The following is a 16,855-nucleotide window of genomic DNA, read 5'->3' on the forward strand; positions in this document are numbered from 1 at the left end:
GTTCATGGTTTTTACTTTTGGATAGCACTTGATTAAATATTTGATATTTCTTTTTCTACCCAGAGGTATCCAGAAAAGAGGTTTGTTCCTGATGGTAACAGAATTTCCTGGGACAGCAAGAAAGGCTTCACTATTCCCAGCTACATGATCAGCTATGCTGGCATGGTCTTCTGTGAAGCAAAAATTAATGATGAAAGTTACCAGTCTATTATGTACATAGTTGTGGTTGTAGGTAAGAGGACAATTCCTTTTTGTATCATTAATGTCAGACAATAAAGATTAGCTTCTTATATTAAGATTCTGGAGGACAAGAGATATTGAGAAATATATTATTTCAAGATTTGTTGTTAAGCAATTCACTACATCCGCTCTTCTCTACCCAGTAAACCTATGTGCAACTGAGGTTTTTCTCCTTCCTTACCAAGACCAAGAATGAATAAGAGTTCTGTTATGGGAGCGTATTGTTTGGAAAATTCAATGTTCAGAGTATTGCTTGGCATCAAGTCTTTTAATTATACCTATTTTATGGAAAGTTTGGTAGCTTTCTAAAACCGGCCGCATTGACTATTGACCTCTCAGATTTTACTGCTTTTCTGTCCAATGGGCTACAACATCTTTGAGATCCATTTAGGGCTGCTTTGTGGATCTCTGTAGACCATTTTCCTGGGAGTTCACCAAGGTTTGGGGAGACCCTCAGGGAAAAATGATGTGACACATTTTGAAGTTGCATCATATCTGAAAAAATGTGTGCCAAGTTATAGATTTTGGTTTCCCTCTCACTTTCTGTTTTTCCAATGTACTTGCTCCAGGGTACAAGATTTATGATGTGGTTCTGAGCCCCCCTCACGGAGTTGAGCTGTCTGTTGGAGAGAAGCTTGTCTTAAATTGTACAGCAAGAACTGAACTAAATGTGGGGATTGACTTCAACTGGGAATACCCTTCTTTGAAGGTAACACTAACAATTCAAAGCCAGACCTCCAAATACTTTGATAATAAGCTCCAACGAAGTTTGCTTCAGAGAGATAGGGACCTCTTTGGCCAGATAAAATGTAAGGGCCTTAACTTACACTAACATACACACACACGCATTTTAAGAGAACTGTAGGACATACAGCACTCATGGGAAAAAAAGATGCAAAACCAAGAACTCTGTCCAGGCTGTGAAGATTAGTTTTCTTTAGGGGATTATGTCTTTCTAGGTTGCATTATTTCTCTGTTCTCCAAAGTCCTTGATCTATTTTCCTTTTAAGGGAATTTCTTTTCAAGAGGTGACATGAGACACACTTCTCCTTAAACAGTGGTCATATTTCCTTGGGTTTCTGCAGTTTACATTGATCTCATTCCCATTATGTGAGGTTTGAAAATGCCTGATTCAGTTGATTCTATTTATTTCTCCTGAAACCAAATGTATTTGTCATCAGCATGATGATAAAAGTTCAGAAGTGTCTATTATTAGCATTAAATAGTGTTCACCAAAGGCCAAGACTTTTATGGGTATCTAGAAGCTACCAGGGAATGTTATTCTGGACTTTGGAAGTTCACTAAACTCTTTTTCAGCATCAGCATAAGAAACTTGTAAACCGGGACCTAAAAACCCAGTCTGGGAGTGAGATGAAGAAGTTTTTGAGCACCTTGACTATAGATGGTGTAACCCGGAGTGACCAAGGGTGGTACACCTGTGCCGCTTCCAGTGGGCTCATGACCAAGAGGAACAGCACATTCATCAGGGTCCATGGTAAGCTAAGATTTCCTTTGGAATTATGCTCTGCCTTGAAAAGTGAGATGATTTAAATAAATGTAGGTCAGCTAGTGATTCCTATTTTGCTCGTTCAGAAGATGTTTTTGAGCTCTTGCTAGGAAGGCCACTTGACCTTGAGGTCAAGAACGTAGCTTGGGTTCAAATCCCAACTTTAAAGATGAGATGAGCTGATGTAGTAAGGGCTCACTACATATTATTTGTTGTTGCTATTACTATTATCACTATAATAAGCAGAGGGTTATTATCTAAGATCATTTTTAAATTTTCATTTGATTGCAAGGCTGAGAGGCTTCCCTGAGTAAGCATGGGCCTTGCAATTGGGGAAACCTGTATTTAGTTACTTTCTGTGGGGCTTTGAGAAAATAACTTAACTTCCCATTTATTCTCTTTCATTCACATAAATGTCTCAGTTTAGATGATAATTTGTATGGCATCCAACTTATAGGCCTTCATAAGGGTTTGGATTTTATAATATGGGAATGCATAGAAGGGTTTTGAGCAGAGAGAGACATGCTCTGGCTTATGTTTTTATAGGATCACTATGTGGGTTATTTTAATGTGAAATACTTTAGGGAAGTAAGGGCAGAAGTAGAGAGACTAGTTAGAAGGCTAATTGCAGTCATCCAGGTGAGAGATGGTGGGTGGCTTAGACAAGGGTGGTAAGTGGAGGTGGTCAGAAGTGACCTGATTCTGGATGTATTTTTGAAGATAGAGCCAGTAGGGTTTGCCTATCGATTCCCTGGCTGTGGGATATAAGAGAAAAAGAATGGAAGATGACCTTTGCGTTTTTAGCGTGAGCAACTGAGTGAACGGTAGTTTTCTCAACCGAGATAGGGAAGATAGGAAGAGGAATAGGACACAGGGTTGGGTGGCTTCATTTGGAGATGCCCACTAAATATCCAAGTGGAGACTTTAATATATTAACCTAGAACGCAGGGAAGTCAGGGGCAGGAGATATAGATTTAGGAGGAATGTGTAATTGACAAGAGGAAGGTGTTGGTAAAGACAAGAGGTCCGAGGACTGAGTCCTGGGGCACATGGGAGGTATGTATAGGGTGTCATGGGAGCAGAGGAGACGTAGGGAAAACTTCACAGAGAAGCAAATGCTTGAGTTGAGTGAGATTTGAGTGCTCGGTAGACTTGTGGAGCAGACTGTGGGAGAGAGAAAAGCTAACGCAGAGACCACAGGTGAGGGAGAACCTGGAGTGGGACCTGTAGAAGGGTGAGATGGGGACTCTCTGAACAGCAGTGACTCAGACCCCCAAGGTCTTTGACTCTTCACTTGAAATGAAAAACTAAACCAAATGGCCGTTTATAAGAAGTTGCCATTTATGAGAAAAATTATTTTTATTTTCTTCCAGAAAAACCTTTTGTTGCTTTTGGTAGTGGCATGGAATCTTTGGTGGAAGCCACCGTGGGAGACCGTGTCAGAGTCCCTGTGAAGTGCCTTGGTTACCCTCCTCCAGAAATAAAATGGTAACGACTGGAAATAAATGCAAAGCCTTGTTCCACGTGAAAGCAAATCCTTAGATTGGACTCATTTCTGGGATTTGTTTTTCCCCACAGGTATAAAAATGGAAGACCCATTGAGTCCAATCACACAATTAAAGTGGGGCACGTACTGACTATTATGGAAGTGAGTGAAAAAGATACAGGAAATTACACTGTCATCCTTACCAATCCCATTTCAAAGGAGAAACAGAGCCACGTGGTATCTCTGGTTGTGAATGGTGAGTCCATTCAGTTTTCCTTCTCTAGAGTATGATTATGTCCTCCTGAACAGCCAGGCCACCGTTCCTTTGGTGTCTCTGCCTCACTTACATCACGAGTAGCTCTGGTGTATAAAAATGATCCAGGACAGTGCGGCTGAAGTGAGGTGTGGGGCGGTATGCTCTGGACATGTTTGCTTAAGAGGCCATGCGAATGAAGCAGTTGGTGGTCGAACTCGAGCCTAAAGTAGATGGTTCAGCCGATGGCTAAATGCTGTGACATAAGAGTGCCCACAGGGACAGTCATCAGGCTCCAGTTGCAGTACCTTTGAATTGTGCTCCTGGCATGCAAATGTTTAAGACTCTTCTTGAATTTTGTGGGAAGCTACTAGTTTGATTTGGGGGTTGATGTATCAGTGATGCACAGGCAGATTCCAATGCAGAAGGCTTTTGCAGGTGGACACTGTTGGCTGGTTGGAAGTGTTTTAATTTTTTTTTCAACAGGAGTCTGGGATCTGACTCTGAGCCTATAAAGGGGGAGATATTAAGTTTTTGATTTAAGAATGGTTTGAATTTTATTTTTCCAAACTGAAAGATACTTATTTACAATAAGTACTCTGGGTGGGGAGGAAAAGGACATCATGGTCAAGTAAATGTGGGAGATGCTAAGTTGATGGACATAGTATATTGCCATTCTCCAGTGGTGGGTGGGAGACATAGAGTAGCCAAGGTTTAACAAACTTATTTGACCAGAGCACCCCTCCCGCATACATCCATTAATATCTTGCTCCAAACACAGGTTGGGAAATGCCTCTCTTTTGTAATTCTTTGTGCTTTCTACTGTCATGGCAGATTAAAACCTCAGGATCTTCTCATGTGACATTAAGGTGCTTCCCTGTATATCCTGCCAAGCTCTGTATGTCTTCTGAGCTTGGCTTCGTTTCTTTGCGGGGACATCAGCTTTGGGGAGTATTTTAAAGATAACAGGTTCCAGAAATGTGACTTAGGAGCCACTTGGGTGTAGGAGTTTGGGGAGTATAGAGAAGCTGGGAAGCTGAAAAGTAGGGTGGGGAGAAGGAAAGGAACAAGAAATAAAGATGTAAAAATGGACAGTGAATAACTCTATCTCATTCATCCAGGAAGTCACTAAATGTTTGATTCACCCTAGCATTTACCCTGCTCTATAAAACAAAGATAAAGAAAGAAGTCAAGGTTTGAAAGTATAATCTGAGGCTTTAGGCTGGTAGTGATGAGAAGATAGTTTCACATTAATGACTTTGGAGCCTAAAAAAGAAAGAGAGAAAAAAGGGAGAGAAGGAGGAAAAGACACGGAAGGAATGGAGGGAGGAAGGGAAGAAAACAAGAAAGGATGGGAGAGAGGAGGGGAGAAAGGAAGGAAGGGGAAGAAGGAGGGAGAAATGGAGAAGCAGGCATGGTGGGTGACCTTGGGCAAGTCATTTCACTTTTAAATTTTTCCCATGTGTTAAGTGGAGGACAATAGCAGTGACTGTGAGGATTAAATGAATTAATTGATGTAAAGCGCTTAGAACAATACTCAGTACATAATACATGTACTCACTGTATTATTCACAACTCTTTTCTTCCTGGAGCCTTGTCTGACCTTGTGAAATTGGGAGGATTAGGAGAACAATCTCTGTAATGTAGATGAGAAAAAGGTGAGGCACAGGGTGGCGAGACTGGCACAAAGTCACTCAACTTACTAGTTTATTATTATTGCTATCATGAGTATCACTAGAAGTCAGGTGTCCTGTCTCCAAATCTAGATGTTCTTTGAAAAAGCAAATGGGGGCAAAAATTCTATGCTTGGAAAAACACAGGTTTTAATGGCTGGAAACTTTTACTTTCCATTCCTCAAAGCTGATTGACAATTCAAAAGCTGTCTTTCCCATCTCCAGTCCCACCCCAGATTGGTGAGAAATCTCTGATCTCTCCCGTGGACTCTTACCAGTACGGCACCTCCCAAACGCTGACGTGCACGGTCTATGCCGTTCCTCCCCCGAGTCACATCCAGTGGTACTGGCAGCTGGAAACAGAGTGTACCTACCAGCCCATGTGAGTAGGGTCACATCCTTTTTTTCCTGCTCTTTTGCATTTAAAAAAATATTTATTCATTTGTTTTATTTTTAGATCCCACACGTAAGTGATATCATACAGTATTTGTTTTTGTCTGGCTTACTTAGTATGATAACCTCTAGGTCCATCCATGTTGCTGCAAATGGCATTATTTCATTCCTTATATGGCAGTGTAGTATTCCGCTGTATATATGTACCACATCTTCTTTATCTATTCCTCTGTCGATGGACATAGCCAAGCTACGATATGACACCATTCTAAGCCAAGAAGACTATCTCTAAGAAGGTTATCCCTCAAGTGGTACTCTTAATCTCCTTCCGTCTTTCTCTGTGCTTACGTCTTTAGGAGATGTCGTTCCTTGGGGTATCCCGCTTTGAGATTAGCTAGCTCTCTCTTCGGGTTGGCCCTGATGTCCATCTCTCTGAATGCAGTTTCTTTGCTCACTTTGTTAATTGCCAGTCTTTGGTTTTTCTCCTTATGCCAATCAACCGGTGAATACCACAGTCTCCTTATCTGTGAGAAGGTACATCTCAAGGGAAGTGCTGATGGATGCAAGGACCTCGGAGCCTCAGGCCCGGCTTATCAGGTCCTAACACAAGTCCAGACATCCTTAGGAAAAAAACAACAAGTCACCCACCACCACCCTAAGCAGTTCACTTCCTGTTGTTGTTTTTGAGATGGCCTCTATTAGTTTCTTCCTCAGATGCTGACCATTTCCTACACAAAGGCCACAGTCCCAGGGAGATTAAGAAGCCCAATGGCTTCTTAGTTTCCTTGCCTTCCTTTGAACTAAATTAACTTGAATTGTCTTGTCGATCCAATTTATGAATGGAGGTTTGTTCCCAGAATAGCTGCTTCCCTCCTGTATCCTGAATGAATCTACCTAGAACCTTTTCCTTCATTGCTGAGGCCTATTTTTAATTGGCGCCAAGTCTTGTAACATGGTAGGGTGCATTGGAAGTTAGTTCTAAGAACGTAATAACCAAAGTCTGACTCCTTTCCTTGCTGTTGATATGAATTAAAGAAAAATTAAGTCATGATATCATCTGTTACCTCTTTCTTATAGCCAAGCTGCCTTAACGACAAACCCACATACCTGTAAAGAATGGAGAAACGTGGAGGACTTCCAGGGGGGAAACAATATCGAAGTCAACAAAAATCAATTTGCCCTAATTGAAGGAAAAAACAAAGTGAGTTTGAAGTTCTTTAATTTGAAAATCTGTCTCTCTTTTATGGAAGGATGGAGTGAAAGTAGGGTAAAATAATATCAATGTGTGAGGAATATGGGTGATTGATCATCAAATAAATTGGATGATAAAATACTAGCATGTTAAGTCAGTTTGAAAACACCATTAACTTTTAGAAACACCATTGACTTACTGTATCAGAGAAAAATAAAACACATATGTCATTAACTCTGTACATGGGATGTATGGTAATTCTGATTTTATAAACATGAAAATGAGAAAAGGTATGTAATGTTGTATTAAAACACATTCTTTATTCCATGGTTTCCAAAGCTCGTTTTGTATGATGTGTGAGCTGCACCAGCATAATTATAATTGCACAGATTTGAGCGTGCGTGGTCAGTGCTGGAGTCTGAATGGCGTAGGCAGGTCGCAGCAGTGGTGGGGATGCTGACTTTTAGTCTGAATGCACGTGCGTAAACACAGCCTCCATTGTTTATGGCCTGGAATTTGTTTTTTTCACAGACTGTAAGTACCCTTGTTATCCAAGCAGCCAATGTATCCGCTTTGTACAAATGTGAAGCGGTGAACAAAGCTGGGCGAGGAGAGAGGGTTATCTCCTTCCACGTGACCAGTAAGTGCTCTCCAGGGGCTGGGCTGTCTGATACTCTGTTGTCCTGGCCATTCCCATGAGTGGCGTGGCTTTAGGAAGGGGAGTTGGATGGCTAATTGATGCTTTTGTTCATAAAGGAGAGTTCCCCAGGTAGCTCCTGGGCTCACGTGAAGTCAGTACATCTGACTTCACAGGAGAGGGAGCATGGGTTCACACATCCTTTTGAAGCTCAAGTCCCGCGTGATATTTTTGTCTTTGTCATCACAGTGCAGCACAGTGCTTGGCTTAGCAAGGTTCAGTCAACGTTTATGCACTTGCTGTTGGACAGCTGACAAGGTTGGGTTTTTGGGAGGCAATTGTAATGACATTGGAGCAGTGCCTTCCCAATACTACCAACTTTGTTCATCTTAATTCTATGGCTAGCTTTAGCTGACTGGATGGAATAAAATATTTCAGTCTGAGCTAATTCACTGTAATAAACATAGCTTTTCCTGTCAGTGAGTGTTATATATTAATGAGGAATTAATTTTTTAAATCCCAAGTTATAATTATCTGCTTTGAATTGGGGGGGGTTAAATCTTAAAAACCGTGCTTAGAGCTCAAAGTGGAGATTTCATATATATCTGAGGAATTCATTTACATTTCCAAATAATGTATTTTGGCAAAATAATACATTTTGAATCTGGAATTGTCCAGTTTGGTCGTCTCCTTGTATTCCATCGTCTGGGAATGCCAGAGCTTCACCTCTCTTGGTGCTTTACCACAGACTGAGGGCAACAAGGAAGCAATAGTGTGCTGCCCAAGTTAAATCACTGTCTTCTAAGCATGGGTTTTACATTTCAGAGGGTTTTGAAATCACTTTGCAACCCGGCACCCAGCCCACCGAGCAGGAGAGCGTGTCTCTGTGGTGCTCCGCGGACCGAACTATGTTTGAGAACCTCACGTGGTACAAACTTGGCCCACAGGCTCTGCCCATCCACGTGGGAGAGCTGCCCACACCTGTTTGCAAGAACTTGGATGCTCTTTGGAGAATGAACGCCACGATGATCTCTAATAGCACAAATGACATTTTGATCATGGAGTTGCAGAATGCATCCTTGCAGGACCAAGGAGACTACATCTGCTTTGCTCAGGACAGGAAGACCAAGAAAAGACATTGCGTGGCCAGGCAGCTTACAGTCCTAGGTAGGGAGGTAACTCTGGACCATCCAGAAGCAGTTGGGATGCCGTAAATGTAATGCTTTCAGGGGCTGTGTGAAGATTGTCCTCTAGCAGCTTATGAAGTAGACCGGTGAGCACTTATCTTGCGGAAAGTCCTCAAGTCAGAAGGAAGCTAATCGTGGTGAAGTGATGTATTAAAAAGAGAAAATAGCCCCATTCTTTCCAACCCTGATGGTGGGGTCACTCACTACTATCTGCAAGGGATTCCCCTAAACCAGGGAAGTTTCTGCCTCATTCTTGAGCATTCAGTTATTTAAATAGACACATATTTGTGAATGCCTACCATGAGCTAGGAGGGTGCCGGAAGTTCATAGTGGTGGGCAGAGTGAGAACACAGACAACTGCTGGGCTGTGGGGTACAGTGAGGTCTCTGTGTCCATGAGGACAGGGGTTGTTTCTGTTTTACTCCTTGCTGAGCTCCAGGCATAGAACATAGTGGCATATACTGCGTGCTTGATAAGACATCTGCTGCCTGAAGAGTGTGGTGATGGGGTTGTTTAAGACCTGTGAGAGCCTCTGGGAGGGATGCTGCACTCAGTGCCTGTACCTCTGTGGTACAGCTCACGGTCAATGAAATGAGCATTTTAGTGCAAGAAAGCTTTGTAAGTCCCACACCAAGTCACTCTCTATACCTCCTCTAACCCCGCGCCTTGCACAAAATCCGTGCAGACACGGCTCTGTCTCTGGGGAAATCAGTCAAATTTGGGGAGTTTCTCTGTGCTGTCTCCTTCCATTTTCTCCTCTCCCTAGTGTCCCTTCCTAGTTTCTAGGGTGCATGTGTTCTGTTTTTGGTTTTTTTTAACTGTCAGGAAGGGGGAACTGCCCAGATAAACTAATTTATACCAAAGTTTTAGAGGAATAATATTTTCAAAGGCCTTGACATATTTTAAGAGGTATTTTCAAACAGGCACTAGGACAGATTTTGCTAGTGTTGAGACTCTGGTGTCAGAAGAAGAGATGTTTTTGAGTGAAGTCATCCCAAGGCCCTTCAAATCACACCCCATATATGATCATGGTTTTTCTGTTCATCTTGGTGACCGGTCTGGTTTCAAGCTAGTGAAAAAATTCAGAAAGAGATGTGAAGGAGGTTCCTGGCTTTGCCATGCCCGGGAAATACATGCTCACAATGAGCTGGTTTGCTCTCTAAGGACTCCGAAGTTGTTTTCCAAAAATTATTCTTGGAAATAGACTAGAGTCCATTTGCTTAAGCCCCAGCGTAGTTCACCATTGAGGTAATCTAATTTTGCTAAATGTTGAAGTGGATTCTCTCAGCAGGATTCTTTTCGATGTTCAGTTGGTTTGGACAAGATATTTCCACAGCACTTTGATGATTTGTAGGAAAGGTTAAATCTAAAGTTGTCCTGTACATTTAAATGAGTACCTATGGGCATCATTTTTTAAAAATCTTTGACTTTCCTTAGGTTATCATTGTTTTGTCTGTGTTTTAGTGGAAATTCTGAGTTCCACTGTTTACTTAGTTATAAGGACTGGGGTAAGTTGTTTAACCCCTTTCATCTGCAAAATAAGGCTAATACTGCCCACCATAGGGTTGATAGTGAAAAACCGAAATAGGACAAATGAGTTTTGTAAAAAGTGTCAAATAAATATAAGGCATTCTTTGTTGAATTACACTGAAGTTATGTACTTTCCAAGAGAAACATGGCAGAATTCTTGTGTGTCACTGGCTAGAATTTATTTATTTACCTGGAGGGAAGTCAAGGGTGACAACTTTTATTTTGCGATGTGGTTACCAGCTTGAATCACTAATATGAATGTTCAGAGAGATGCAGTAATCTGTCTGAACTGACTGACTTGTTTCATTTAACTTTACGCCATGAACAATGCTCCAGTTATCAACCTCTGTGTATTTTTGGCTTAGTAAATTAACAGTTTACTAAATGGTTTAATAGTTTACTGATATGAAAACCACTTCAAAACTTATAACTAAATGTCCTATGATTTTTTTTGTGTGCGTGTGCATAGAGCGCATGGCACCTACAATCACAGGAAACCTGGAGAACCAGACAACAAGTATTGGTGAAACCATCGAAGTTTCCTGCACAGCGTCTGGGAATCCCCCTCCACAGATTACGTGGTTTAAAGATAATGAGACGCTTGTGGAAGATTCAGGTGAATAGAGCATGTCGGTCTCTTTTTGGCTGCAAAATCTTCCTAGAGATATTAACTAAAATCCATATGATTTCTTTCTTTAAAAAATTATTTATTTACTCATTTATTTATTTATTTTTATTAAGGTATATCGATGTACAATATTATTTAAGTGGCAGGTGGACAGCATAGTGAGTCTCAATTTTTAAAGATTCTCCATTTATAGTTATAAAATATTGACTGTATCCCCTGTGCTGTACAATATATCCTTGTAGCTTGTTTATTTTATACTTAGTAGTTTGTACCTCTTAATCCCCTACCCCTATCTTGCTTCCCTCTCCCCTGTCCCCTCTCCCCACTGGTCACCACTAGTTTGTTCTCTATATCTGTGAGTCTGTTTCTTTTTTGTTATATTCACTAGTTTGTTTTGTTTTTTAGATTCCACATAGAAGTGTCATACAGTATAAAATCCATATGGTTTCTTGATTTGTTTTAGGTAGAACAGGAAGCAATATTACTGCCCATGGTCTGGCTCATCTCATAGACTCAGAACCCGAGTATTCAGAGCCTGCTGAATTCTCGTGGAAGCCAGGGGAGCTGAGACAGCAGTTGACCCTGTATGACTCTTTTTAGAGTTAGATAATAGCCCAAGATAAAGGGAAACATTTACATTAAAAAGATGTTTGTCCTGAAAAACTCTACCAGACCACATCATAAATAAAAACCATCCATTTCCCCCTTTCTCAGGCATCGTGCTAAAAGATGGGAACCGGAACCTAACTATCCGCAGGGTGAGGAAGGAGGATGAAGGCCTGTACACCTGCCAGGCATGCAGTGTTCTCGGGTGTGCAAAAGTGGAGGCGTTTTTCATAGTGGAAGGTCAGTGGGAATTCATAGACCATCAGGTGGTTTTTAAAAATTAGAGAGGCCCGCATACCACCAAAAAAAAAAAAAAAATTAGCTTGTATCTGGGCTTCCCTGGTGGCGCAGTGGTTGAGAGTCCGCCTGCCGATGCAGGGGACACGGGTTCGTGCCCCGGTCCGGGAAGATCCCACATGCCGCGGAGCGGCTGGGCCCGTGAGCCATGGCCGCTGAGCCTGCGCGTCCGGAGCCTGTGCTCCGCAACGGGAGAGGCCACAGCAGTGAGAGGCCCGCGTACCGCAAAAAAAAAAAAAAAAATTAGCTTGCATCTTATATATACTCATATACTTTAGGCAGGAGGGTTATGGGTGGTTTTAGTATTCTTTGTACTTTGTATGTTTTCTACTATAAGTATATGTTATTTTAACCAGAAAACATAATTAATGTTATTTTAATTCTGCTCTCATCACATTTCTATCCCCGCAGTTCTCACTGTGGAAAAATTCTTAGCCAGGCGGGTGGAATATCCTCCTCTCCCTGATTCTTTCTTCATATGAATGGCTTAATTACCTTGTTATGAAAATTATGCCTCTATATTTATTAGGTAGAATTGCTGCCTAGTCATGAAAGTCGGTGCTATCTAGATAGTCACAAAGGTTCATAGTTTTTATTGGACTAAAGATAATTAACATTCATTTGTGAACAATAGACCATTGCTTCTCTGATGTAGAAAATTTGGGTTCTTATCTAAATGTGTATGCAGGAATGATGTGAATCTGGCATTTTCTCAGATGGGAAAGGTGAATTTGTGACAGAATATTTTATCTTCAAAAGTGTATTCCTATGTCTTTTTAAAAATAACCCATCAGGGGACAATGAAACTGTATTATGTGGGTGAAGGAATGGTATGCAAGGGGAAAAGAGAGGGGTGGTGATAGATGGAGGAACTGATGGATTTCTATGCACTCATCCTAATTTGTCTCTCAAAGACTAGATTTTATTTCCTTTAGTCTGTCAAATCTATGTTGCCAAGTATTACATCTCAATACCTTGACTTCTTTTCAAATCTATAGGCTTATTACCATTTTGTAAACTGCACTTGCAAATAAAGATTTCAAGTGACACGGTGGTTTTGTCACTTTCAAAGTGCTACATGTTTTAGGCAAAATCCTAAGGGAGACTTCCAGTTCTCTCCCATGCTTTGCCTCAGCTCTGTTAGCTGTCTGCAGCTGGTTACCAAGAGGCCTAACTAGGTAACCTTGGCACAGAGATTGTATTTACTTCTCACCAGAAGAGATACTAAGAAAGGAAGAGGTAAATATTTAATGCTCCTGCTACTTTCCCAAATGTTCATATGGGAATATTAATGCACCAACTTATATAGACAGTTGAATCTTTGAACTTTTTACTATGAACAAACAGACTTTTAAATCTCTATGTATAAATAGAGAATTCCCTCAGTAAGACCACCAGAGAAACAAAATCTACTTCCAAGCATACTTGGTGCTTGTCTCTCAACTATAACTCTTATTTTGCTAACTAATTAATTACTTGTCTTTCTGTCTTCTTGAGGCTGCCTGAGCCACTCTCACAGCTTGTGGCCCAGTTTGATTCACACTGCACTCATCCAATGGGAGAGCCTAAGTGATAATTGCTTCCTTATCACCACTGTGCTAATCACTCTTGGTTGAAAGCTTCCTCTGGTCTTAATTTTCCCCACTCAGAGCTGTCCTCTGGAGTCCTGAACATCTGCAGCTTTCCTTGCTGACCTCCAGCTTTTTCTCTTCTCTTTCCTTTCCTGAGTATGTTTAAACTCATACTGCCAGGCCACGCCTGAGGCACTCACCTCAGCTCTTTCACTTTCCTCACTGAGGCTCCTGCCACACAAGGATGGGGTAGTGAAATGTTAGCCAGTGTTGGACAGACCTTGTTTAACTCTTGACCGTTCCATCAACTTGCTGTGTGCCCTTGATGAAGTAGTTTAACCTCTCTGAGCTTGCTTCTCCATCTGAAAACTGAGGATTATCGAGAAGACTGAGTGACATGACATATCTAAAGTGATGAGCATCTCGTAGGTGCCTAGTCACCAATAGCTCTCTGGCCAAAGGACTGCATTTATTTCCCTACTTGTTTTCTTAAACAGTCCTTCCGCAAACTCCATACAGATCAAAATATAGACCAACAGCATAAAACCAAACATTTATTTTCCCCAAATAGAATACTTTTCTTCTCTATAGAACATGATCTGGCTTTTTTTTCCATCAAAGTCTGCTCTTCTTCCAAATGCTTTCTGTTTGTCTTTTAGGACATTAATATTTCTCTCTTAATTACTTTAGAATTTTACTGTTGGAAGTTTTCATGAGCAATGTTTTGCAAACTTGAAATTATCCATTAAGAATATTATAAACTCCATTCAAGTCAGAGGTTTGTGACTATTATTGTCTAGGATTTTCCTGAGTTGGTAAGATTGAGATTTTGCTTTAGTGTGGAACTTTGTTATTTTATATCAAAAGGTATGAGTTTCCAGTTGTTGATGCTCATTCATTTGTGTCTTTCCAGGTGCCCAGGAAAAGACAAACTTGGAAGTCATTATTCTAGTCGGCACTGCAGTGATTGCCATGTTCTTCTGGCTACTTCTTGTCATCGTTCTACGGACCGTTAAGCGGGTAACGAAATCATTTCCCTTCCGTCCCTTGCACGTTGGTTTTCATGATTAATGAAAGCTGACTGGGGTTCTTTGAGTTGATTCTTCCCATTGTTATTGGCTCAACAGGCACAATTTTATTTCTATACAATAACCTTCTTACCCACTTGCTTTTGGCTAGACCACTGGGCTTTAATTGATAGAAGCAACAAGAGAAGAAATGGGCTTGGACTGTCTAGTGTAATTAAGATTTAAGAATTAAATTCTGAGCTCATTTGGGGGTCGAGGGGACACTGGGAGCAGAATTATAATAGGACTACTCTCACACACTATGAGCCATTTAGAAAATGAGACACCAAGAATGGGGCTTCTATAAACAACAATAACAAGCACAGAGAACAACAGCCAGACAACAGGGTGTGTGTGACCGGAAGGAGCAATGCTTTCCAGGCCAGTGGAGGGGAACTGAAGACGGGCTACTTATCCATCGTCATGGATCCAGATGAACTCCCCCTGGATGAGCACTGTGAACGCCTGCCTTATGATGCCAGCAAATGGGAATTCCCCAGAGACCGGCTGAAACTAGGTGTGTTTTCAAGTGATGTTAGTTTGATATTGGGTTTACCAGGCCATCTCTTCCTCTTTTAGGCTGGTGACAAATCTAGTCTATTTAAATGTTGGATCCTGGTTCAGAAAATGCATCCCATCTCCTGAATTTGAGTAATCGTCCATTTTAGTCACTTAGAAGTAGGGTCCCTGTATAATCACCCAAAGCAGGACATTTAGAGGGTGAAGAGGGGGGTATTAAATTATTAAGCCAGGACAAGGGGGTCAACTGTACTGTCCATGATAAACTGGGATGTATGGTCACCCTATCAAGTCAGAATCTTTGCCTATCGCTTTGGTGGTGAAATAGTCCAAATCTGTTTTGTTGTTGACTCTAGGTAAGCCTCTTGGCCGTGGTGCCTTTGGGCAAGTGATTGAAGCAGATGCCTTTGGAATTGACAAGACAGCAACCTGCAAGACAGTGGCTGTCAAAATGTTGAAAGGTAAAAGCAAAATTCTATGGTGATGTATCCCTCTATCTGTTTCATCCCATCTTTAAACATGATGAAAGGCTTGTATCAGTGGCTCTGTGGCTAGGTGGGCCCACGAGCCAAACATGCAGCCAGACTATACGATGCCTTTGTACAAACTAGTTAAAAATTTCCTCTTTTATAGACTCATGTCAGGGTCCACAGCCTGGCAGGCAAAGTTGGGATGGGTCTGAGCTCCCCTACCGCCCCACCTTGCCTGGGAGCCCTTGCACAGATCACAGCTTGTACAACTATATTTAGTAGTCCGGCTATAGGAAAAAAATACCTTGGTTACATCAAAACTGTTTTCTTAGTATACTATAGTGCATTAGTAAGATAATTACAGACCATCAAGAAACGGAAAAAGAAATTTGATGTAATAAGTAAAAATAGCAGCATGCAAAAACCAGCATGTTCCCTAGAACTGGAATACGTAAAAGATTCTCACATATAAAAGGCAATATGCAAAATAAGAATGGTTGTGCTGGGAAAAAAAGGATTAAGGGGGACATTTTTAAAATTGAAAATTTCATAAACAATTGTCAAGCCTAACCGTAATGGAATTCTGGTCTTGCTGTTTTAATTTGGGGGGTGGTGATGCGTGTAAAGCTCTTTGCTAGAATTCTCACGTGCTTTCATGGATGGAGACAGTGCTACTGACCCTTCGCCAATAGATCTTGTGCATTTTGAAGGCATCTCTCTCCTTTTGCCTTTTCTCCCTTGTGGCCAAGGAGCATGTAATTTTGAGGTGGCTCATCAGGGCCTGAGGTGTGGACCACGTCTGTGAATTAGAGGGAAGTGTACCAGTCTGTACAGGATCAAACTCACAGTCTTAGCCTCATCGGCCTCATGTGCCAACTGGCTTTGCCAGCTGGCCCTTGTTAAGTTTCCTGCTCGGCACAGATTGGTGGGAACTCCAGCATAGCCCCTAACGCATGAGCAATACATGGTGTTGCTTCCTTATGAGGAAGCACTGAAATAATCAGGCCCTAAGAAGCATAGTAAACCTGATATGTGAAAATCCAGTTTTGTAAAAGGAGAAAATCTGGGCATGATTTCATTTGCAGATGTATTCTCCACTTTGCAAAAGACCTCACAGTGGCTTCCTTCAAATATCAAACATTCTGGGTGCACTTAAAGAATTCGATTTAGAATTATAAAATATAATTTATGTTTGTCTTTTAATGCAGCTAGCCTGTCAATTGGGTTACAGTTGTATTACCCCTGGAGGGAAAGTTGCACAGATGCACATAGTGCGGCGTTAATCCTCCTAAGGTAATGCCTCATGTATGATTTCCCTCTTTGTTTATATTTGTAGAAGGAGCAACACACAGCGAACACCGGGCCCTCATGTCTGAACTCAAGATCCTCATTCATATTGGCCACCATCTCAATGTGGTCAATCTTCTTGGTGCCTGTACCAAGCCAGGGGGTGAGTGTCTATAGATGGCTCTGGCTGTGGGATTTTGGCATATACTTTTCTTCTGGTATTTGAGGGAAACCACCCAACTCCCATGGCCTTGGTTTCCTTAACTTAGGAAACTTGGGCAGATTCCTATATATAAATATATTTCATGGAGG

The 16,855-nt window shown here is 41.4% G+C and overlaps 1 protein-coding gene across 3 annotated transcripts in view; it reads left to right on the forward strand.

Moving 5' to 3' along the window:
• The window catches only part of KDR (kinase insert domain receptor), a 43,559-nt gene that overhangs the window by 9,829 nt on the left and 16,875 nt on the right, over positions 1–16,855 (forward strand). For all 3 annotated transcript variants that reach the window (XM_060148145.1, XM_060148146.1, XM_060148147.1), the window contains exons 5-19: positions 64–232; positions 810–949; positions 1,558–1,735; positions 3,121–3,235; positions 3,326–3,489; positions 5,385–5,541; positions 6,630–6,753; positions 7,276–7,384; positions 8,207–8,548; positions 10,568–10,714; positions 11,441–11,572; positions 14,114–14,220; positions 14,649–14,784; positions 15,143–15,247; positions 16,593–16,706. In XM_060148145.1, the coding sequence (XP_060004128.1) occupies positions 64–232; positions 810–949; positions 1,558–1,735; positions 3,121–3,235; positions 3,326–3,489; positions 5,385–5,541; positions 6,630–6,753; positions 7,276–7,384; positions 8,207–8,548; positions 10,568–10,714; positions 11,441–11,572; positions 14,114–14,220; positions 14,649–14,784; positions 15,143–15,247; positions 16,593–16,706 (2,239 nt within the window). The remainder of the gene's footprint in view (positions 1–63; positions 233–809; positions 950–1,557; positions 1,736–3,120; positions 3,236–3,325; positions 3,490–5,384; positions 5,542–6,629; positions 6,754–7,275; positions 7,385–8,206; positions 8,549–10,567; positions 10,715–11,440; positions 11,573–14,113; positions 14,221–14,648; positions 14,785–15,142; positions 15,248–16,592; positions 16,707–16,855) is intronic.

This window comes from Lagenorhynchus albirostris, chromosome 4, assembly GCF_949774975.1.
Source record: "Lagenorhynchus albirostris chromosome 4, mLagAlb1.1, whole genome shotgun sequence".
Classification (NCBI taxonomy): Eukaryota; Metazoa; Chordata; class Mammalia; order Artiodactyla; family Delphinidae; genus Lagenorhynchus; species Lagenorhynchus albirostris.